General features: G+C 53.7%; 1 protein-coding gene across 1 annotated transcript in view; it reads right to left on the reverse strand.

Annotated features, from left to right (window-relative positions):
- LOC140426708 (probable voltage-dependent R-type calcium channel subunit alpha-1E) overlaps positions 1-25,777 on the reverse strand; it is a 1,526,345-nt gene that overhangs the window by 1,120,361 nt on the left and 380,207 nt on the right. The window contains exon 3 of the mRNA XM_072511794.1: positions 61-378. Coding sequence (XP_072367895.1) covers positions 61-378 — 318 coding nt within the window. The remainder of the gene's footprint in view (positions 1-60; positions 379-25,777) is intronic.

Below are 25,777 nucleotides of genomic sequence, written 5' to 3' on the forward strand. Positions count from 1 at the left end.
TGGGGGTCTGAGAGACACTGAACCCACACTGATGGGGTAATGGAACCTTTGGAAGGATATGGCCACTCGACGACTTTGCGGGCAGATTTCCTGACGATGTTGTCCTCCCCGAAGAGGAAGAGAGATCTGTTTGCCGTCAGGCAGTTGTGTCGGACCGGGATGGGGTTGTACAGAGCCATGGTGCGGGCTCTCTGTGCCCGGGACTGTTTAAATCCTCCCGAACCCTGAGCCGCTGCCGCTGCCGCCGCCACTGCCGCTGCCGCTCCCGCCGCTGCTGCCGCCGTGCCGCCCGGCCCGGGCACCTCATGCCGGCTCCTTCCCTGCTCCGAGGCTGCATCCACCGACATCCCGCTCACCGCATCCCCGAACCGAGCCATCCTGCAGAGACAGAGAGAGGTGGGGAAATGAGACAGGCAAAGGATAGCGAAAGGGAGCAGGAGAGAAACAACTGCTGCTGCCGCGATGCACAACCTGCCCTCAGTCCCTCACTCATTCACTCCCTCTTCCACTCCCTCATTCATTCACTCAAACATTTTGTCCCTCGCTCCCTCATTCATTCACTCCCTCTCTTATTTATTCACTCACTCCTTCCTCCATCACTCATTCATTCATCCAGTCACTCCCTCGTTCATTCACTCCCCCCCCCCCCTCCCCCCCTCCAATTCACTCACTGCCCCCATTCACTCACACTTCAGATGGAAAAGCACCTTCTCCTCAGGTCCCAATCCAGAGAGGGAGGGAGGGAGGAGATGGATAGTGGCGGGCGGGGGGGGGGGGGGGGTTTACAAATCAGCAGCCCTCCCTCCCTCTCTCTCACACACACACGAACACTTGACTGTAACCCATTGGGCACCAGCAGAGAGAATATGGAATAAATTAAAGCCTCAGAGAAACAATGTTCCTCCTGCCCGTTTGTGCTGAGGAGCCATCCTGTCAATGCAAACTGCCTGGAGCTGTTTAATTCATTCTTAAACATAATGTCACCCCAATCTTTCCACTCCGGCCTAAAGCGAGAGACAGAGAGAGAGACAGACACACACACACACACACACACAGAGAGAGAGAGAGAGAGAAAGAGACACACAAACAGACACACACACACAGACAGACAGAGAAAGAGATAGACACACAGAGAGACAGAGAGAGAGACAGGCACACACATACAGAAACAGAGAGAGAGAGAGACACACACAGGCAGAGAGAGAGGCACACACACACAAAGACAGAGCGAGAGACACACACACACAGACAGAGAGACGGACACACACACAGAAACAGAGAGAGACACACACACAGACAGAGAGAGAGGCACACACACACAGACAGAGAGACAGACACACACACAAAGACAGAGCGAGAGACACACACACACACACACACAGACAGAGAGACGGACACACACACAGAAACAGAGAGAGACACACACACAGACAGAGAGAGAGGCACACACACACAGACATAGAGACAGACACACACACAGACAGAGAGACGGACACACACAGAGACAGACACACACACAGAGACAGAGAGACAGCCACACACACAGACAGAGAGACAGACACACACACACACAGACAGAGAGACAGACAAACACACACACACAGACAGACAGACACACACAGAAACAGAGAGAGAGAGACACACACACACACACACAGAGAGAGACACACACACAGACAGACAGAGAGACAGACACACATACACAGACAGACACAGACAGAGAGACAGACATACACACACACACAGACAGAGAGAGACACACACACACAGAGACACACACACAGGCAGAGACAGACTCACACAGACAGAGAGAGAGACACACACACACACACACAGAGACAGAGAGACAGCCACACACACACACAGACAGAGAGACACACACACAGACAGAGAGACACACACACACACACACACAGACACACACACAGACAGAGAAAGAGACAGACACACACACACAGACAGAGAGAGAGACAGACACACACACACAGACAGAGAGACAGACACAGAGACAGAGAGAGACACACACAGAGACAGAGAGACAGACAGACACACACACACATACACAGACAGATACACACACACACAGAAACAGAGAGACACACAGACACACACACAGACAGATACACACACACACAGAAACAGAGAGAGAGACACACACATACATAAACACAGAGAGAGACACACACACACAGACAGAGAGAGACAGACGCACGCACACACAGAGAAAGAGAGAGAGACAGACACACACACACACAGAAACAGAGAGAGGGACAGACACACACTGTGGTAGTCACCACTGTTGTATTGTATATACTGCATACAAGGGTATTACGGTGAGGCCCCTGTACTACAGGTACGGGGGTAGATCCCTGCCTGCTGGCTCCGCCTAGTAGGCGGAGTATAAATGTATGGGCTCTCCGAGCTGCAGCAATTTCGGCAGCAGCTGTGGGAGGGTCCACATCTCTGCGTACTAAAGCCTCGATTACTCTCTACTCTCGTCTCGTCGTAATTGATGGTGCATCAATTTATTACGCAGAGATTTTACAACGATGGATCTCCGCATCAAGCCGGATCGCCTGCAGCTGCATCCTCAAGCAGACAATGCCAAGTCGGCTTTCGCACATTGGCCAACTTGCTTTGAAGTATACATCGGATCTGCGACTGAACCACCTCAGAGGCACAGAAGCTCCACATCATCTACACGCGGCTGAGCTCTGATATTTTCCCCCTCATCTGGGACGCGCCAACCTACGCTGAGGCCATGGCGCTACTGAAGGAGAACTACACTCAGCAGACTAACAAAATCTACGCCATCCTGTCCATGCGGCATCAACTCCCCGGTGAGTCTGTGGAAGATTTCTGGCGTGCCCTGCACGTCCTGGTGAGAGACTGTGATTGCCAGACCATTTCGGCCGCTGAACATTCTGACCTGCTACTTAGAGACGCGTTTGTTACGGGCATTGGGTCGGCCTACATCCGCCAGCGCCTCTTAGAAGGGGCTACCCTCGACCTCGCGGCGACCAAGAAACTAGCGCTCTCGCTCACAGTCGCCTCACGCAATATACAGGCGTATGCCCCCGACCGCATGGCCCACCCCTCCTGCGTATCGTGGACCCCGCCAGCGAACACCCCACCGTGGACCCCATCAGTGACCTCCCCCAGCCAACCCCAGGCCTGCGCCTTTCGGCAGCCAACCAACCCCGGGGGACCCAAGTGCTACTTCTGCGACAGTCAATACTCCCCCGGCAGCGCTGCCCGGCATGGAGCGTGCTCTGCAAAGCATGCGGGAAGAAAGGACATTTTGCTGCTGTGTGCCAGGCCCGCTCGATCGCCGCTATTGTCCCTGCACCCTCCACATGCGACCCGTGGGCATCGTCATCTTCCTCGCCTCAGACGACGTGTGGCCCGTGGGCGCTGCCATCTTGCTCCCCTCACAACACGTGCGGCCCGTGGATGCCGCCATCTTGCCTGCCTCAGGACCCCTGCTCGTCGGACACCTCATCGGGCCGCTCATCGCCTGCAATTGCCGCCGACCAGCCACGTCTGGCCTCCATCACAATTGACCAGCCCCAACCGCACAACCTTGCGAAAGCATTGACGACAGTGAAGGTCGACGGGCACAAGCTATCCTGCCTTCTGGACTCCGGGAGCACTGAGAACTTCATCCACCCCGATACGGTATGGCGCTGCTCCCTCACGGTACACCCCATCAACCAGAGAATCTCCCTGGCCTCCGGATCCCACTCCGTGGCGATTAGGGGGTACTGCATCGCCACCCTCACCACCCAGGGCATAGAGTTCAGCGGCCTCCGGCTCTACGTCCTCCCCAAGCTCTGCGCTGCCTTGCTACTCGGCCTGGACTTGCAGTGCAACCTCCAGAGCCTAACCCTGAAATTTGGCGGGCCCCTACCACCCCTTACTGTATGTGGTCTCACGATCCTTAAGGTCGACCCACCTTCCCTGTTTGCGAACCTCACCTCGGATTTCAAACCCGTCGCCACCAGGAGCACACGGTACAGTGCCCAGGACAGGACCTTCATCAGGTCGGAGGTCCAGCGGCTGCTGCGGGAAGGTATTATCGAGGCCAGCAACAGCCCCTGGAGAGCCCAAGTGGCAGTGGTGAAAACTGGGGAGAAAAACAGGATGGTCATTGACTACAGTCAGACCATCAATCGGTACACGCAGCTCAACGCGTACCCCTCCCACGCTTATCTGATATGGTCAATCAGATTGCACAGTACCGGGTCTTCTCAACAGTGGACCTGAAATCTGCCTACCACTAGCAGCTCCCCATTCACAAGGCAGACCGCCAGTACACTGCGTTTGAAGCGGACGGCCGCATTTACCACTTCCTTAGGGTTCCCTTCGGCGTCACTAACGGGGTCTCGGTCTTCCAACGGGAAATGGACCGAATGGTTGACCGGTACGGACTGCGAGCCACTTCCCCATACCTGGATAACATCACCATCTGCGGCCATGACCAGCAGGACCACGCGCTAACCTTTCCAAATTCCTCAACCTAACCTACAACAAGGAGAAGTGCGTGTTCAGCATGAACCGATTAGCCATCCTCGGCTATGTGGTTCATAGAACATAGAAAATACAGCACAGAACAGGCCCTTCGGCCCACGATGTTGTGCCGAACCTTTGTCCTAGATTAATGTTCAGAACGGAGTTCGAGAGCTCGACCCCGATCGCATGCACCCCCTCATGGAACTCCCCCTTCCCCACTGCCCCAAGGCCCTCAAACGATGCCCGGGGTTCTTCTCGTACTACGCCCAGTGGGTTTCTAACAATGCGGACAAGGCCCTCCCACTCATCCACTCCACCGTTTTCCCCCTGACGGCCGAGGCTCACCAGGCCTTCAACCATATGAAGGCCGACATCGGCAAGGCTGCGATGCACGCGGTCGACAAGACGCTCCCCTTCCAAGTCGAGAGCGATGCATCAGACGTCGCTCTGGCTCCAACCCTCAACCAAGCAGGCAGACCCGTGGCATTCTTTTCCCGCACCCTCCCCATACCTCCGAAATTTGGCACTCCTCTGTCGAAAAGGAGGCCCAAGCAATCGTTGAAGCTGTGTGGCATTGAAGGCATTACCTGGCTGGCAGGAGATTCACTCTCCTCACTGACCAACGGTCAGTTGTCTTCATGTTTAACACACACAGCGGGGCAAGATAAAAAATAATAAGATCTTGAGGTGGAGGATCGAGCTCTCCACCTACAATTACGAGATTCTATATCGCCCCGGTAAGCTCAACGAGCCCCCCGATGCCCTATCCCGAGGTACATGTGCCAGCGCACAAGCGGACCGACTCCGGACCCTGCGCGACGATCTGTCACCTAGGGGTCACCCGCTTTTATCATTTCATAAAGGCCCGCAATCTGCCCTACTCCATCGAGGAAGTCAGGGCTGTCATCAGAGACTGCCAGGTCTGCGCGGAGTGTAAACCGCACTCCTACTGGCTAGACCGTGCACGACTGGTGAAGGCCTCCCACCCCTTTGAACGCCTCAGCGTGGACTTCAAAGGGTCCCTCCCCTCCACCGGCCGCAACACGTATTTTCTTAATGTGGTCGACGAGTATTCCAGATTCCCCTTCGCCATCCCATGCCCCGATATGACGTCTGCCATCGTCATCAAAGCCCTCAACACCATCTTCGCTCTGTTCGGTTTCCCCGCCTACGTCCACAGCGAGCGGGGATCCTCATTTATGAGCGATGAGCTGCGCCAGTACCTGCTCAACAGGGGCATTGCCTCAAGCAGGATGACCAGCTACCACCCCAGGGGAAACGGGCAGGTGGAGTTGGAGAATGGGACGGTCTGGAAGGCCATCCAGCTGGCCCTACGGTCCAGATATCTCCCGGCCTCCCGCTGGCAGGAGGTCCTCCCCGACGCCCTCCACTCCATTCGGTCACTCCTATGCACTGCGACTAACAAAACTCCCCATGAACGTCTCTTTGCCTTCACCAGGAAGTCCACCTCCGGGGCTTTGCTCCCAACATGGCTGGCAGCTCCAGGACCCGTTCTCCGCCGCAAGCACGTGCAGCTCCACAAGGCAGACCGGTTGGTTGAGAGAGTACAGCTACTCCACGCAAACCCGCAGTACGCCTACCTAGCGTATCCCGACGGCCGCCAAGACACAGTCTCCCTCAGGGACCTGGCGCCAGCTGGGTCTCCACACACCCGCCCCCCCCCCTGCTGCCCCGGCACCATCCTCCTTCCCCCCCCCCCCCCCCCCCAGCGCACCACACCACAGTCCCCGCTCCAGGACGATCCGTCCTCCCCTTGGTCCCACCCGGGGATGAAGATGAGGTCGACATGCTCCCGGAGTCACTGACGACCGAACCGATGCCTGAATCACCACCAGAACTGCGGCGCTCGCAACGACGGATCAAGGCGCCCGATCGTCTAAATTTGTAAACTCTTTCTAAAATTTAGACAACATGTAAATAGTTTTCCACCACCCCCGCTGGTCTCTTTTTTAACAGGGGGTGAATGTGGTAGTCACCACTGTTGTATTGTAGATATTGCATATGAGGGTATTACGGTAAGGCCCCTGTACTACAGGTACGAGGGTACATCCTTGCCTGCTGGCTCCGTCCAGTAGGCGGAATATAAATGTGTGGGCTCTCCGAACTGGAGCCATTTGGCAGCAGCTGCGGGAGGCTCCACACCTCTGCGTAAAAAAGCCACGATTACTCTCTACTGTCGTCTCGTCGTAATTATGCTTCACACACACAGAGAAAAAGAGAGACACACACACACACACACACAGACATATGCACAGATAGACACACACACACAGACAGAGAGAGAGACACACATACACACACACAGACCGAGAGAGAGAGACAGACACACACAGACACACATAAACAGAGAGAGAGAGACACACATACAGTCAGAGAGACACACACACACACGGAGACAGAGAGAGAGAGACACACACACACGCACACAGACAGACACACAGAGAGACACACACACACAGACAGAGAGACAGACACACACACTGACAGAAACAGACACACACACAGCGACAGAGAGAGATACAGACAGACACACAGAGAGAGAGAGAGACACACACAGAGAGACAGACACACACACATAAACAGAGAGAGATACACGCCCACACACACAAAGACAGAGAAACACACACACAGATAGAGACAGAGAGGGAAACACACAGAGACCGAGGGGCACATACATTCAGAGAGAGAGACACACTCAGACAGAAAGAGAGACACACAGTCAGAGAGGAGAGGCAGAGAGGGAGAGACAGAGAGAGACGCAATCACACAGACAGAGCGAGGGCGAGACAGAAGGACTTAGATAAAAAGGCAGAGAAACAGACGCACACAGACATAGAGAGAGACAGAGAGAGAGACACACACAGAGAAACGGAGAGGCAGAGAGGGAGAGACAGAGAGAGACACACAGACAGTGAGACAGAGAGGGGAGACGGAGACGCACAGAGAAACTGAGGCACAGAGAGAGAGGGAGAGACATAGAGAGATAGATATAGAGAAAGACAGAGAGATAGGGACAAAGAGAGAGACAGAGAGAGAAAGAGAAGGAGAGAGAAACACACACAAAGAGACAGAATGAGAGAGAGATGATGCTGCTATTTTCACTGATGTCCACATGGACCGTCAGTCTCACACTACCTGGGAGCAGCTTTTGGGTCACGCTTGTCCCAATGTGGGGCAGGACATTCGAGTTTTGTGTTGACCCAGATACCATCTACACAAAGGCAGCAGCAGCAACAATCAACTCCCATTATCACCCCGCCCCCGCCTCAATTGCCCCCATTCTCCTCAATACTGACTCCCCCTCCCCCAGCTGCTGGTACCTGGGCACCAGGGAGCTGGGCAGATCCCTACTGAAAACTGGGATCTCTGTAGAACAAGGCCCCCCCTTCCCCACTGTCACCCCCAACCTTCACCCACCTGGTGGGTGGCGGGTGAGGGTATAGCTGATCTGCCACCCGCCTCCAGCACCCAAGGTGCTCGCTCGCTCCTCGGCAAAAAGACGGAGACAATCGCAGAAAGCGTATCAACCCCACCTCGAAATTAATATGCAAATAGCCACTAAAAAATAATCCTTGGATTCTCCTCCTGTCACCCCCGCTAGGAACGGGAGCCAGGAGAGAAGGCTGACGGGCTGGAGCAGGGTGTTGGGTGACCCTGGCTGCTTTCACACACACACACAAACACGGTGAGTGAGAGTAGATTCAGCAGCCTCCTCGGGGAATGGGTTTATTAGCACAGACTCACACTGCCGCCTTTGGAGCAAGGTATAGAATGGCAGCGAGTGCTCTGCACCAAACAGTCCCTCGGAGTGATACCCGTCAACTCCCCCCTCCCCCGCCCCGGAAAACCCAAATATACCCCACGCCACCGACAACCCCCCAACCGCCCCCCCCCCCCCACAGAAAACCCCAAACACATCCCAGAACCCCAAACACATCGCAAACGTACCCCAGACACAACCCAATGCCCCAAACACAACCCAATCCCCCCCCAACACACTCCAATTACCCCCCAGAAAACCACCAATACAACCCAATCTCCCAAGATATTCCAAGTCACCCCGTACAAAACCCCAAACACACTCCAACACACCCCAACTCCCCCCCCCCCCAGAAAACCCCAAACCCATCCCAAACATACCCCAGACGCAACCCAATCCCACAACACACCCCAACGCCCCCCAAAAAATCCCCAAACACATCGCAAACAAACCCCAGACACAACCCAATCCCCCAAAGACAACCTAATCCCCCCAACACACTTCAATTACGACCCGGAAAACCCCAAACCCATCGCAAACATACCCCAGACACAACCCAATCCCACAACACACCCTAACCCCCCCCCCCCCCCCCGAAATCCCCAAACACATCCCGGAAACCGCAAACACATCACAAACATACCCCAGACACAACCCAATCCTCCAGACAAAACCCAATCACCCAGACATGACCAATCCCCCAGACACGACCCAAACCGCCATAGACAAACCAATTCCTCCAGACACAGCCCAATACCCCAAAACAGAACCCAATCCCCCCAGACACAACCCAATACCTCCAGATACAACCCAATCTCCCCAAACACAAACCAATCCCCACAGAAACACCCCAATCCCCCAAGCACAACGCAATCCCCCAGACACAACCCAAACCCCCAAACACAAACCAATCCCCCAGACACAACTCAATACCCCAAACACAAACCAATACCCCCAAACATAAACCAATCCCGCAGACACAACACAATCTCTCAAACACAAACCAAACCCCCAGACACACCCAATCCCCCCAGACACAACCCAATCTACCACACACAACCCAATCCGCCAGACACAACCCAATCCCCCAACACACTCTAATTACCCCCCAGAAAACCGCAAACACAACCCAATCCCCCAATATATCCCAACTCACCAGCCCCAGAAAACCCCAAACACATCCGAGAACCCACAAACACAACCCAATCAAACGCCAAACACAACACATCTCCCAACACACCCCAACTCCCCACCCCGGAAAACCCCAAACACATCCCAGAACCCCCAAACATATCCCAGACACAATCCAATCCCCCCAGACACAACCCAATCGGCCAGAGACAAACCAATCCCCCAAACACAACCCAATCCCCCCAGACACAATCCAATCGCCCCAGATACAAACCAATCCCCCAAACACAACCCAATCCCCCCAAACACACCCAAAAACCCCTAACACGCCCCAAACATATCCCAGACACAACACAATCCCCAAAACAAACACATCCCAAACATACGCCAGACACAACCCGATCCCCCAGACACAACCCAATCACCCAGAGACAACCCAATCCCCCAGAGGCAAAGGAATCCCCCCCAGACACAACCCAATCCCCCGGACAGAAACCCAACTCACTCACAGAAAAGCCCAAACACGACCCAATCTCCCAACACACCTCAGCTCCCCACCCCAGAAAACCCCTAACACATTCCAGAACCCCCAAACACAACCCAGACACAACCTAATCCCCCAGAGACAAAGCAATCCCCCCCAGGCACAACCCAATCCCCCAGACACAAACCCAACACACACCCAGAAAAGCCCAACATAACCCAATCTCCCAACACACCTCAGCTCCCCACCCCAGAAAACCCCAAACACATCCCAGACACAACCCAATCCCCCAGACACAACCAATCCACCAGACACAATGCAATCCCCCAAACACAACCCATTCCCCCAGCCACAACCCTTTTCCCCAGACACAACCCAATATCCCACAAAACAACCCAATAACCCAACACGCCCCAACTCCCCCCCCAGAAAGCCCGAAAGATATCCCAGTACCCCCAAACACATCCCAAGCATTGCGCAGACACAAACCGATCCGCCAGACACAACCCAATCCCCCAAAACACAACCCAACAACCCCCAGACAAAAGCTAATCCCCAACCCAATCCCCCTCGTACACAACTCAATCCCCCCAAACACTACCCAATCGCCCAGTCACAACCCAACACCCCCAGACACAACCCAATCACCCCAAATACAACCCAATCCCCCAGACACAACCCAATCCCCCCAGACACAACCCAATCCCCCCAGACACAACCCAATCCCTCAGACACAGCCCAACACCCCCAGACACAACCCAATCCCCCCAGACACCACCCAATCCGCTCAAACACACCCAAAACTCACAAGCACAACCCAATCCCACACTAAATCCCAAAGCACAACGCAATGCCCCCAAACGTGACCCAATCCCCCAGGCATGACCCAATCCCTCAGACACAACCCAATCGCCCCAAACAGAACCCAATCCACCCAAGCACAACCCAATACCCCCAGACGCTACCCAATACAACCAGACACAACCCAATACTCCCAGACACAACCTAATACCACCAGACAAAACCCAATCCCCCAAAACACAAGCCAATCCCCGCAAACACAACCTAATTCACTAAACACAACATCCCAAACACAACCGAATCCCCCAAACACTACCCAATCCCCCAGTCACAACCAAAACTCCCCAAACAAAACCAAATCCTCCAGACACAACCCATTCCCCCAGTCACAACCCATTCCCCCAGACTCAACCCCATCCCCCAGGCACAACCCAATACCTCGAACACAACCCAATCCCCCCAAACACAACCCAATCCCCCAGACACAACCCAATCCCCCCAGACACAACACAAGCCTCCCAAACACAACCCAATCCCTCAGACATAACCCAACCCTCCCAGACAAAACCCAATCTCCCCAGACACACCCAAAACACACAAACACAACCCAATCCCACCCGAAACCCCCAAACACACCCAAACATATCCCAGAAACAATCCATTGCCCCCACACACACCTCAAACATACGCCAGGCACAACCCAATCCCCCAAGACAAACCAATCCCAACAGACACAACCCAATCCCCCCAAAGAGACCCAAAACTCACAAACACAACCCAATCCCACCCCAAACACACACAAACATATACCAGACACAATCCAATGCCCCCATATGCACCACAAGCATACACCAGACACAAACTAATCCCCCCCGAGACAAACCAATCCCCCCAGACACAACCCAATCTCCCAAACACAACCCAATCCCCCCAAACACAACCCAATCCCCCCAAACACAACCCAATCCACTCAGACACAACCCAATCCCCACAGACACAACCCAATCCCCCAAATACAACCAACTCCCCCAGCCACAACCCATTTCCCAAGACACAAGCCAATATCCCCCAACACAAACCAATCTCCCCCAGACACAACCCAATCCTCCCAAACACAACCCAATCCCTCAGACATAGCCCAACAACCCCAGACACAACCCAATCCCCTCAGACAAAACCCAGTCCCGAACAAACAACACCATCCCCCAGACACCACCCAATCCGCTCAAACACACCCAAAACTCACAAACACAACCCAATCCCTCCCCAAAACCCCAAACACTTCCAAATATATCAGAAACAAGCCACTACCCCCAAACGCATCTCAAATACACGCCAAATACAACCCAAACCCCCGAGAAAGAACCAATCGCCCCAGACACAACCCAAACCCGCCAAGCAAAACCCAAACATCCCAGACACAACACAAACCCCCAAATACAACCCAAACCCCCAGACGCAACCCAATCCCCCAAACACAAACCAATCCCCCAAACACAAACCAATCCCCCAGACACAACCCAATGCCCCCGAACACAATCCAATACCCGCAAACACAAACCAATCCCCCAGACACAACCCAAACCACCAGACACAACCCAATCCATCAGAGACAACCCAATCCCCCCAGACACAACCCAATCGCCCCAGACACAACTCAATCCCCCAAACAGAACCCAATCCCCCCAAACACAACCCTATACCCCCAAACAGAACCCATTCCGCCAAACAAAACTCAATCCCCCCAAACACACGCATAACCCCCAAACACACACCAAGCATATCCGAGAAACAACCCAATCCCCCCAAAAAAACACACCCCAAACATACGCCAGACACAACCCAATCCCTCAGACACAACCCAATCACCTAGAAACAACCCAATCCCCCAGATACAAAGCAATCCCCCAAACACAACCCAATCCCCCCCAACACAACCCCAAACCTCCCAAAACAACCCAATCCCTCCAAACACAACCCAATCCCCCCAAACACAACACAATCCCCAAAGACATGACCCAATCGCCCAGACACAACCCAATCCCCCCGGACACAACTCAATCCCCCCGGACACAACTCAATCCCTCCAGACACAACCCAATCCCCCCCAACACAACACAATCACCCCAAACACAACCCAATCCCCCCCAGCACAACCCAATCCCCCAGACACAACCCAATCCCCAAGACACAACCCAATCCCCAAGACACAACCCAACCCCCCCAGATACAAACCAATCCCCCCAAACACACCCCAATCCCCCAGACATGGAATGCATCCCAGAGTGCTAAAAGAGATGGTTAGCGGGCCCCCCCCCGCGATTCTCTGGCCCGGATGGGCCAAAGTCCCGCTGCTAGAATGCCTGTCCCGCCGGCGGAGATGAAACCACCTACCTTACCGGCGGGACAAGGCGGCGTGGGCGGGCTCTGGGGTCCTGGGGGGGGCGCGGGGCGATCTGGCCCTTGGGGGGTGCCCCCACGGTGGCTTGGCCCGCGATCGAGGCCCATCGATCCACGGGCGGGCCTGTGCCATGGGGGTGCTCTTTTCCTTCCGCCTTCGCCACGGTCTCCACCATGGCGGAGGCAGAAGAGACTCCCTCCACAGCGCATGCGCGAGGATGCCGCGAGCGGCCACTAACGCTCCCGCGCATGCGCCGCCGGAGATGTCATTTCCGCGCCAGCTAGCGGGGCACCAAAGGCCTTTTCCGCCAGCTGGCGGGGCGGAAATTAGTCCGGCGCGGGCCTAGCCCCTTAAGGTTGGGGCTCGGCCCCCCAAGATGCGGAGGATTCCGCACCTTTGGGGCGGCGCGATGCCCGACTGATTTGCGCCGTTTTGGGCGCCGGTCGGCGGACATCGCGCTGATACCGGAGAATTTCGCCCATGGCTAGGGAAATTGCAAATGCACTCGTGATAATTTACCAAAATTCACCCGACTCTGCGTTGGTCCCGGCGGATTGGAAATGAGCAAACGTGACACCACTGTTTAAAAATGGAGGTAGGCAGAAAGCGGATAATTATAGGCCAGATAGCTTAACTTCGGTAGTAGGGAAGATGCTGGAATCTATCATGAAGGAAGAAATAGCGAGGCATCTGGATGGAAATTGTCCCATTGGGCAGACGCAGCATGGGTTCATAAAGAGCAGGTCGTGCCTAACTAATTTAGTGGAATTTTTTGAGGGCATTACCAGTGCGGTAGATAACGGGGAGCCAATGGATGTGGTATATCTGGATTTCCAGAAAGCTAAAGATGCATGGCATTAAGGGTAAAGTAGCAGCATGGATAGAGGATTGGTTAATTAATAAAAAGCAAAGAGTGGGGATTAATGGGTGTTTCTCTGGTTGACAATCAGTAGCTAGTGGTGTCCCTCAGGTTCAGTGTTGGGCCCACAATTGTTCACAATTTACATAGATGATTTGGACTTGGGGACCAAGTGCAATATGTCGGGTTGTGAATCTATGGAATTCCTTGCCCAGTGAAGTTGTTGAGGCTCCTTTATTAAATGTTTATAAGATAAAGATAGATAGTTTTTTGAAGAATAAAGGGATTAAGGGTTATGGTGTTTGGGCCGGAAAGTGGAGCTGAGTCCAAAAAAGACCAACCATAATCTCATTGAATGGTGGAGCAGGCTCGAGGCGCCAGGTGGCCTACAATTCCCCAAGACACAACCCAATCCCCCAGACACAACCCAATCCCCAAACACAACCCAATCCCCAGACACAACCCAATCCCCCCAGACACGACCTAATCCCCCAGAAATATACCAATCCCCCAAACACAACACAATCCCCCCAGGCACAACCCAATCCTCCTGAAGCACAACCCAATCCCTTCAACAAAACCCAATCCCCCCAACACAACCCAATAACCCCCAACAAAACCCAATCCCCCAGACACAATCCAATCCGCCGAGTCACAACCCAATCCGCCCAGACATAATCCAATTCCCCCAAACACAACCCTAGCCCCCAAAGCACAACCCAATCCCCCCAAACACAACCCAATCACACCCAACAAAACCCAATCCCCCAGACACAACCCAATCCGCCCAGACACAACCCAATTCCCCCAAACACAACTCAATCCCCCCAGACACAACCCAATCCCCTAAACGCAACCCATTCCCGCAGCCACAACCTATTTCCCAAGACACGAGCCAATATCCCCCAAAACAACCCAATCCCCCAACACGCCCCAACTCCCCCCCAGAAAGCGCGAAAGATATGCCAGTACCCCAAACACATCCCAAGCATACCGCAGACACAACCCGATCCGCCAGACACAATCCAACCCCCAACCCAATCCCCCCCAGACACAACCCAATTCCCCAGACCAAACCCAATCCCCCCGTACACAACTCAATCCCCCCAAACACTACCCAATCCCCCAGTCACAACCCAACAACCCAAGTCACAACCCATTCCCCCAGACACAAAATATTCCCCCAGACACAACCCAATACCTCAAAACACAACAAAATCAGCCCAAACATAACCCAATTCCCCAGACACAACCCAATCCCCCCCAGACACAACCCAATCCTCCCAAACACAACCCAATCCCTCAGACATAACCCAACCCCCCAGACCCAACCCAATCCCTACCGTACACAACTCAATCCCCCCAAACACTACCCAATCCCCCAGTCACAACCCAACAACCACAAACACAACCTAATCCCACAGCCATAACCTAATCCCCCAGACACAAACCATTCCCGCAGACACAAAACATTCCCCACAAACACAACCTAATCCACTAAATACAACCCCCAAACACAACCCAACCCCCCAGACCCAACCCAATCCCCACCGTACACAACTCAATCCCCCCAAACACTACCCAATCCCCCAGTCACAACCCAACAACCACAAACACAACCTAATCCCACAGACATAACCTAATCCCCCAGACACAAACCATTCCCGCAGACACAAAACATTCCCCACAAACACAACCTAATCCACTAAATACAACCCCCAAACACAACCCAATCCTCCAAAACACAACCCAGTCCCACCCAGACATAACCCAATCCCCCAGGCAGAATCAAATACCCCCGTACACAACCCAATCCCCCCAAATACTACCCAATCCACTCAGACACAACCCAATCTCCCTGACACAACCCAATCCCCCCAAACACAACCGAATCCCCTCAGACACAACCCACTCCCCCAAACACAACCCATTCCCCCAGCCACAACCCTTTTCCCCAGACACAACCCAATATCCCACAAAACAACCCAATAACCCAACACGCCCCAACTCCCCCCCCAGAAAGCCCGAAAGATATCCCAGTACCCCCAAACACATCCCAAGCATTGCGCAGACACAAACCGATCCGCCAGACACAACCCAATCCCCCAAAACACAACCCAACAACCCCCAGACAAAAGCTAATCCCCAACCCAATCCCCCTCGTACACAACTCAATCCCCCCAAACACTACCCAATCGCCCAGTCACAACCCAACACCCCCAGACACAACCCAATCACCCCAAATACAACCCAATCCCCCAGACACAACCCAATCCCCCCAGACACAACCCAATCCCCCCAGACACAACCCAATCCCTCAGACACAGCCCAACACCCCCAGACACAACCCAATCCCCCCAGACACCACCCAATCCGCTCAAACACACCCAAAACTCACAAGCACAACCCAATCCCACACTAAATCCCAAAGCACAACGCAATGCCCCCAAACGTGACCCAATCCCCCAGGCATGACCCAATCCCTCAGACACAACCCAATCGCCCCAAACAGAACCCAATCCACCCAAGCACAACCCAATACCCCCAGACGCTACCCAATACAACCAGACACAACCCAATACTCCCAGACACAACCTAATACCACCAGACAAAACCCAATCCCCCAAAACACAAGCCAATCCCCGCAAACACAACCTAATTCACTAAACACAACATCCCAAACACAACCGAATCCCCCAAACACTACCCAATCCCCCAGTCACAACCAAAACTCCCCAAACAAAACCAAATCCCCCAGACACAACCCATTCCCCCAGTCACAACCCATTCCCCCAGACTCAACCCCATCCCCCAGGCACAACCCAATACCTCGAACACAACCCAATCCCCCCAAACACAACCCAATCCCCCAGACACAACCCAATCCCCCCAGACACAACACAAGCCTCCCAAACACAACCCAATCCCTCAGACATAACCCAACCCTCCCAGACAAAACCCAATCTCCCCAGACACACCCAAAACACACAAACACAACCCAATCCCACCCGAAACCCCCAAACACACCCAAACATATCCCAGAAACAATCCATTGCCCCCACACACACCTCAAACATACGCCAGGCACAACCCAATCCCCCAAGACAAACCAATCCCAACAGACACAACCCAATCCCCCCAAAGAGACCCAAAACTCACAAACACAACCCAATCCCACCCCAAACACACACAAACATATACCAGACACAATCCAATGCCCCCATATGCACCACAAGCATACACCAGACACAAACTAATCCCCCCCGAGACAAACCTATCCCCCCAGACACAACCCAATCTCCCAAACACAACCCAATCCCCCCAAACACAACCCAATCCCCCCAAACACAACCCAATCCACTCAGACACAACCCAATCCCCACAGACACAACCCAATCCCCCAAATACAACCAACTCCCCCAGCCACAACCCATTTCCCAAGACACAAGCCAATATCCCCCAACACAAACCAATCTCCCCCAGACACAACCCAATCCTCCCAAACACAACCCAATCCCTCAGACATAGCCCAACAACCCCAGACACAACCCAATCCCCTCAGACAAAACCCAGTCCCGAACAAACAACACCATCCCCCAGACACCACCCAATCCGCTCAAACACACCCAAAACTCACAAACACAACCCAATCCCTCCCCAAAACCCCAAACACTTCCAAATATATCAGAAACAAGCCACTACCCCCAAACGCACCTCAAATACACGCCAAATACAACCCAAACCCCCGAGAAAGAACCAATCGCCCCAGACACAACCCAACCAGACACAACCCAATGCCCCCGAACACAATCCAATACCCGCAAACACAAACCAATCCCCCAGATACAACACAATCCCTCAAACACAAACCAATCCCCCAGACACAACCCAAACCACCAGACACAACCCAATCCATCAGAGACAACCCAATCCCCCCAGACACAACCCAATCGCCCCAGACACAACTCAATCCCCCAAACAGAACCCAATCCTCCCAAACACAACCCTATACCCCCAAACAGAACCCATTCCGCCAAACAAAACTCAATCCCCCCAAACACACGCATAACCCCCAAACACACACCAAGCATATCCGAGAAACAACCCAATCCCCCCAAAAAAACACACCCCAAACATACGCCAGACACAACCCAATCCCTCAGACACAACCCAATCACCTAGAAACAACCCAATCCCCCAGATACAAAGCAATCCCCCAAACACAACCCAATCCCCCCCAACACAACCCCAAACCTCCCAAAACAACCCAATCCCTCCAAACACAACCCAATCCCCCCAAACACAACACAATCCCCAAAGACATGACCCAATCGCCCAGACACAACCCAATCCCCCCGGACACAACTCAATCCCCCCGGACACAACTCAATCCCTCCAGACACAACCCAATCCCCCCCAACACAACACAATCACCCCAAACACAACCCAATCCCCCCCAGCACAACCCAATCCCCCAGACACAACCCAATCCCCAAGACACAACCCAATCCCCAAGACACAACCCAACCCCCCCAGATACAAACCAATCCCCCCAAACACACCCCAATCCCCCAGACATGGAATGCATCCCAGAGTGCTAAAAGAGATGGTTAGCGGGCCCCCCCCCGCGATTCTCTGGCCCGGATGGGCCAAAGTCCCGCTGCTAGAATGCCTGTCCCACCGGCGGAGATGAAACCACCTACCTTACCGGCGGGACAAGGCGGCGTGGGCGGGCTCTGGGGTCCTGGGGGGGGCGCGGGGCGATCTGGCCCTTGGGGGGTGCCCCCACGGTGGCTTGGCCCGCGATCGAGGCCCATCGATCCACGGGCGGGCCTGTGCCGTGGGGGTGCTCTTTTCCTTCCGCCTTCGCCACGGTCTCCACCATGGCGGAGGCAGAAGAGACTCCCTCCACAGCGCATGCGCGAGGATGCCGCGAGCGGCCACTAACGCTCCCGCGCATGCGCCGCCGGAGATGTCATTTCCGCGCCAGCTAGCGGGGCACCAAAGGCCTTTTCCGCCAGCTGGCGGGGCGGAAATTAGTCCGGCGCGGGCCTAGCCCCTTAAGGTTGGGGCTCGGCCCCCCAAGATGCGGAGGATTCCGCACCTTTGGGGCGGCGCGATGCCCGACTGATTTGCGCCGTTTTGGGCGCCGGTCGGCGGACATCGCGCTGATACCGGAGAATTTCGCCCATGGCTAGGGAAATTGCAAATGCACTCGTGATAATTTACCAAAATTCACCCGACTCTGCGTTGGTCCCGGCGGATTGGAAATGAGAAAACGTGACACCACTGTTTAAAAATGGAGGTAGGCAGAAAGCGGATAATTATAGGCCAGATAGCTTAACTTCGGTAGTAGGGAAGATGCTGGAATCTATCATGAAGGAAGAAATAGCGAGGCATCTGGATGGAAATTGTCCCATTGGGCAGACGCAGCATGGGTTCATAAAGAGCAGGTCGTGCCTAACTAATTTAGTGGAATTTTTTGAGGGCATTACCAGTGCGGTAGATAACGGGGAGCCAATGGATGTGGTATATCTGGATTTCCAGAAAGCTAAAGATGCATGGCATTAAGGGTAAAGTAGCAGCATGGATAGAGGATTGGTTAATTAATAAAAAGCAAAGAGTGGGGATTAATGGGTGTTTCTCTGGTTGACAATCAGTAGCTAGTGGTGTCCCTCAGGTTCAGTGTTGGGCCCACAATTGTTCACAATTTACATAGATGATTTGGACTTGGGGACCAAGTGCAATATGTCGGGTTGTGAATCTATGGAATTCCTTGCCCAGTGAAGTTGTTGAGGCTCCTTTATTAAATGTTTATAAGATAAAGATAGATAGTTTTTTGAAGAATAAAGGGATTAAGGGTTATGGTGTTTGGGCCGGAAAGTGGAGCTGAGTCCAAAAAAGACCAACCATAATCTCATTGAATGGTGGAGCAGGCTCGAGGCGCCAGGTGGCCTACAATTCCCCAAGACACAACCCAATCCCCCAGACACAACCCAATCCCCAAACACAACCCAATCCCCAGACACAACCCAATCCCCCCAGACACGACCTAATCCCCCAGAAATATACCAATCCCCCAAACACAACACAATCCCCCCAGGCACAACCCAATCCTCCTGAAGCACAACCCAATCCCTTCAACAAAACCCAATCCCCCCAACACAACCCAATAACCCCCAACAAAACCCAATCCCCCAGACACAATCCAATCCGCCGAGTCACAACCCAATCCGCCCAGACATAATCCAATTCCCCCAAACACAACCCTAGCCCCCAAAGCACAACCCAATCCCCCCAAACACAACCCAATCACACCCAACAAAACCCAATCCCCCAGACACAACCCAATCCGCCCAGACACAACCCAATTCCCCCAAACACAACTCAATCCCCCCAGACACAACCCAATCCCCTAAACGCAACCCATTCCCGCAGCCACAACCTATTTCCCAAGACACGAGCCAATATCCCCCAAAACAACCCAATCCCCCAACACGCCCCAACTCCCCCCCAGAAAGCGCGAAAGATATGCCAGTACCCCAAACACATCCCAAGCATACCGCAGACACAACCCGATCCGCCAGACACAATCCAACCCCCAACCCAATCCCCCCCAGACACAACCCAATTCCCCAGACCAAACCCAATCCCCCCGTACACAACTCAATCCCCCCAAACACTACCCAATCCCCCAGTCACAACCCAACAACCCAAGTCACAACCCATTCCCCCAGACACAAAATATTCCCCCAGACACAACCCAATACCTCAAAACACAACAAAATCAGCCCAAACATAACCCAATTCCCCAGACACAACCCAATCCCCCCCAGACACAACCCAATCCTCCCAAACACAACCCAATCCCTCAGACATAACCCAACCCCCCAGACCCAACCCAATCCCTACCGTACACAACTCAATCCCCCCAAACACTACCCAATCCCCCAGTCACAACCCAACAACCACAAACACAACCTAATCCCACAGCCATAACCTAATCCCCCAGACACAAACCATTCCCGCAGACACAAAACATTCCCCACAAACACAACCTAATCCACTAAATACAACCCCCAAACACAACCCAACCCCCCAGACCCAACCCAATCCCCACCGTACACAACTCAATCCCCCCAAACACTACCCAATCCCCCAGTCACAACCCAACAACCACAAACACAACCTAATCCCACAGACATAACCTAATCCCCCAGACACAAACCATTCCCGCAGACACAAAACATTCCCCACAAACACAACCTAATCCACTAAATACAACCCCCAAACACAACCCAATCCTCCAAAACACAACCCAGTCCCACCCAGACATAACCCAATCCCCCAGGCAGAATCAAATACCCCCGTACACAACCCAATCCCCCCAAATACTACCCAATCCACTCAGACACAACCCAATCTCCCTGACACAACCCAATCCCCCCAAACACAACCGAATCCCCTCAGACACAACCCACTCCCCCAAACACAACCCATTCCCCCAGCCACAACCCTTTTCCCCAGACACAACCCAATATCCCACAAAACAACCCAATAACCCAACACGCCCCAACTCCCCCCCCAGAAAGCCCGAAAGATATCCCAGTACCCCCAAACACATCCCAAGCATTGCGCAGACACAAACCGATCCGCCAGACACAACCCAATCCCCCAAAACACAACCCAACAACCCCCAGACAAAAGCTAATCCCCAACCCAATCCCCCTCGTACACAACTCAATCCCCCCAAACACTACCCAATCGCCCAGTCACAACCCAACACCCCCAGACACAACCCAATCACCCCAAATACAACCCAATCCCCCAGACACAACCCAATCCCCCCAGACACAACCCAATCCCCCCAGACACAACCCAATCCCTCAGACACAGCCCAACACCCCCAGACACAACCCAATCCCCCCAGACACCACCCAATCCGCTCAAACACACCCAAAACTCACAAGCACAACCCAATCCCACACTAAATCCCAAAGCACAACGCAATGCCCCCAAACGTGACCCAATCCCCCAGGCATGACCCAATCCCTCAGACACAACCCAATCGCCCCAAACAGAACCCAATCCACCCAAGCACAACCCAATACCCCCAGACGCTACCCAATACAACCAGACACAACCCAATACTCCCAGACACAACCTAATACCACCAGACAAAACCCAATCCCCCAAAACACAAGCCAATCCCCGCAAACACAACCTAATTCACTAAACACAACATCCCAAACACAACCGAATCCCCCAAACACTACCCAATCCCCCAGTCACAACCAAAACTCCCCAAACAAAACCAAATCCCCCAGACACAACCCATTCCCCCAGTCACAACCCATTCCCCCAGACTCAACCCCATCCCCCAGGCACAACCCAATACCTCGAACACAACCCAATCCCCCCAAACACAACCCAATCCCCCAGACACAACCCAATCCCCCCAGACACAACACAAGCCTCCCAAACACAACCCAATCCCTCAGACATAACCCAACCCTCCCAGACAAAACCCAATCTCCCCAGACACACCCAAAACACACAAACACAACCCAATCCCACCCGAAACCCCCAAACACACCCAAACATATCCCAGAAACAATCCATTGCCCCCACACACACCTCAAACATACGCCAGGCACAACCCAATCCCCCAAGACAAACCAATCCCAACAGACACAACCCAATCCCCCCAAAGAGACCCAAAACTCACAAACACAACCCAATCCCACCCCAAACACACACAAACATATACCAGACACAATCCAATGCCCCCATATGCACCACAAGCATACACCAGACACAAACTAATCCCCCCCGAGACAAACCTATCCCCCCAGACACAACCCAATCTCCCAAACACAACCCAATCCCCCCAAACACAACCCAATCCCCCCAAACACAACCCAATCCACTCAGACACAACCCAATCCCCACAGACACAACCCAATCCCCCAAATACAACCAACTCCCCCAGCCACAACCCATTTCCCAAGACACAAGCCAATATCCCCCAACACAAACCAATCTCCCCCAGACACAACCCAATCCTCCCAAACACAACCCAATCCCTCAGACATAGCCCAACAACCCCAGACACAACCCAATCCCCTCAGACAAAACCCAGTCCCGAACAAACAACACCATCCCCCAGACACCACCCAATCCGCTCAAACACACCCAAAACTCACAAACACAACCCAATCCCTCCCCAAAACCCCAAACACTTCCAAATATATCAGAAACAAGCCACTACCCCCAAACGCACCTCAAATACACGCCAAATACAACCCAAACCCCCGAGAAAGAACCAATCGCCCCAGACACAACCCAACCAGACACAACCCAATGCCCCCGAACACAATCCAATACCCGCAAACACAAACCAATCCCCCAGATACAACACAATCCCTCAAACACAAACCAATCCCCCAGACACAACCCAAACCACCAGACACAACCCAATCCATCAGAGACAACCCAATCCCCCCAGACACAACCCAATCGCCCCAGACACAACTCAATCCCCCAAACAGAACCCAATCCTCCCAAACACAACCCTATACCCCCAAACAGAACCCATTCCGCCAAACAAAACTCAATCCCCCCAAACACACGCATAACCCCCAAACACACACCAAGCATATCCGAGAAACAACCCAATCCCCCCAAAAAAACACACCCCAAACATACGCCAGACACAACCCAATCCCTCAGACACAACCCAATCACCTAGAAACAACCCAATCCCCCAGATACAAAGCAATCCCCCAAACACAACCCAATCCCCCCCAACACAACCCCAAACCTCCCAAAACAACCCAATCCCTCCAAACACAACCCAATCCCCCCAAACACAACACAATCCCCAAAGACATGACCCAATCGCCCAGACACAACCCAATCCCCCCGGACACAACTCAATCCCCCCGGACACAACTCAATCCCTCCAGACACAACCCAATCCCCCCCAACACAACACAATCACCCCAAACACAACCCAATCCCCCCCAGCACAACCCAATCCCCCAGACACAACCCAATCCCCAAGACACAACCCAATCCCCAAGACACAACCCAACCCCCCCAGATACAAACCAATCCCCCCAAACACACCCCAATCCCCCAGACATGGAATGCATCCCAGAGTGCTAAAAGAGATGGTTAGCGGGCCCCCCCCCGCGATTCTCTGGCCCGGATGGGCCAAAGTCCCGCTGCTAGAATGCCTGTCCCACCGGCGGAGATGAAACCACCTACCTTACCGGCGGGACAAGGCGGCGTGGGCGGGCTCTGGGGTCCTGGGGGGGGCGCGGGGCGATCTGGCCCTTGGGGGGTGCCCCCACGGTGGCTTGGCCCGCGATCGAGGCCCATCGATCCACGGGCGGGCCTGTGCCGTGGGGGTGCTCTTTTCCTTCCGCCTTCGCCACGGTCTCCACCATGGCGGAGGCAGAAGAGACTCCCTCCACAGCGCATGCGCGAGGATGCCGCGAGCGGCCACTAACGCTCCCGCGCATGCGCCGCCGGAGATGTCATTTCCGCGCCAGCTAGCGGGGCACCAAAGGCCTTTTCCGCCAGCTGGCGGGGCGGAAATTAGTCCGGCGCGGGCCTAGCCCCTTAAGGTTGGGGCTCGGCCCCCCAAGATGCGGAGGATTCCGCACCTTTGGGGCGGCGCGATGCCCGACTGATTTGCGCCGTTTTGGGCGCCGGTCGGCGGACATCGCGCTGATACCGGAGAATTTCGCCCATGGCTAGGGAAATTGCAAATGCACTCGTGATAATTTACCAAAATTCACCCGACTCTGCGTTGGTCCCGGCGGATTGGAAATGAGAAAACGTGACACCACTGTTTAAAAATGGAGGTAGGCAGAAAGCGGATAATTATAGGCCAGATAGCTTAACTTCGGTAGTAGGGAAGATGCTGGAATCTATCATGAAGGAAGAAATAGCGAGGCATCTGGATGGAAATTGTCCCATTGGGCAGACGCAGCATGGGTTCATAAAGAGCAGGTCGTGCCTAACTAATTTAGTGGAATTTTTTGAGGGCATTACCAGTGCGGTAGATAACGGGGAGCCAATGGATGTGGTATATCTGGATTTCCAGAAAGCTAAAGATGCATGGCATTAAGGGTAAAGTAGCAGCATGGATAGAGGATTGGTTAATTAATAAAAAGCAAAGAGTGGGGATTAATGGGTGTTTCTCTGGTTGACAATCAGTAGCTAGTGGTGTCCCTCAGGTTCAGTGTTGGGCCCACAATTGTTCACAATTTACATAGATGATTTGGACTTGGGGACCAAGTGCAATATGTCGGGTTGTGAATCTATGGAATTCCTTGCCCAGTGAAGTTGTTGAGGCTCCTTTATTAAATGTTTATAAGATAAAGATAGATAGTTTTTTGAAGAATAAAGGGATTAAGGGTTATGGTGTTTGGGCCGGAAAGTGGAGCTGAGTCCAAAAAAGACCAACCATAATCTCATTGAATGGTGGAGCAGGCTCGAGGCGCCAGGTGGCCTACAATTCCCCAAGACACAACCCAATCCCCCAGACACAACCCAATCCCCAAACACAACCCAATCCCCAGACACAACCCAATCCCCCCAGACACGACCTAATCCCCCAGAAATATACCAATCCCCCAAACACAACACAATCCCCCCAGGCACAACCCAATCCTCCTGAAGCACAACCCAATCCCTTCAACAAAACCCAATCCCCCCAACACAACCCAATAACCCCCAACAAAACCCAATCCCCCAGACACAATCCAATCCGCCGAGTCACAACCCAATCCGCCC

The sequence above is a fragment of the Scyliorhinus torazame genome, chromosome 7, assembly GCF_047496885.1.
Source record: "Scyliorhinus torazame isolate Kashiwa2021f chromosome 7, sScyTor2.1, whole genome shotgun sequence".
Lineage (NCBI taxonomy): Eukaryota > Metazoa > Chordata > Chondrichthyes > Carcharhiniformes > Scyliorhinidae > Scyliorhinus > Scyliorhinus torazame.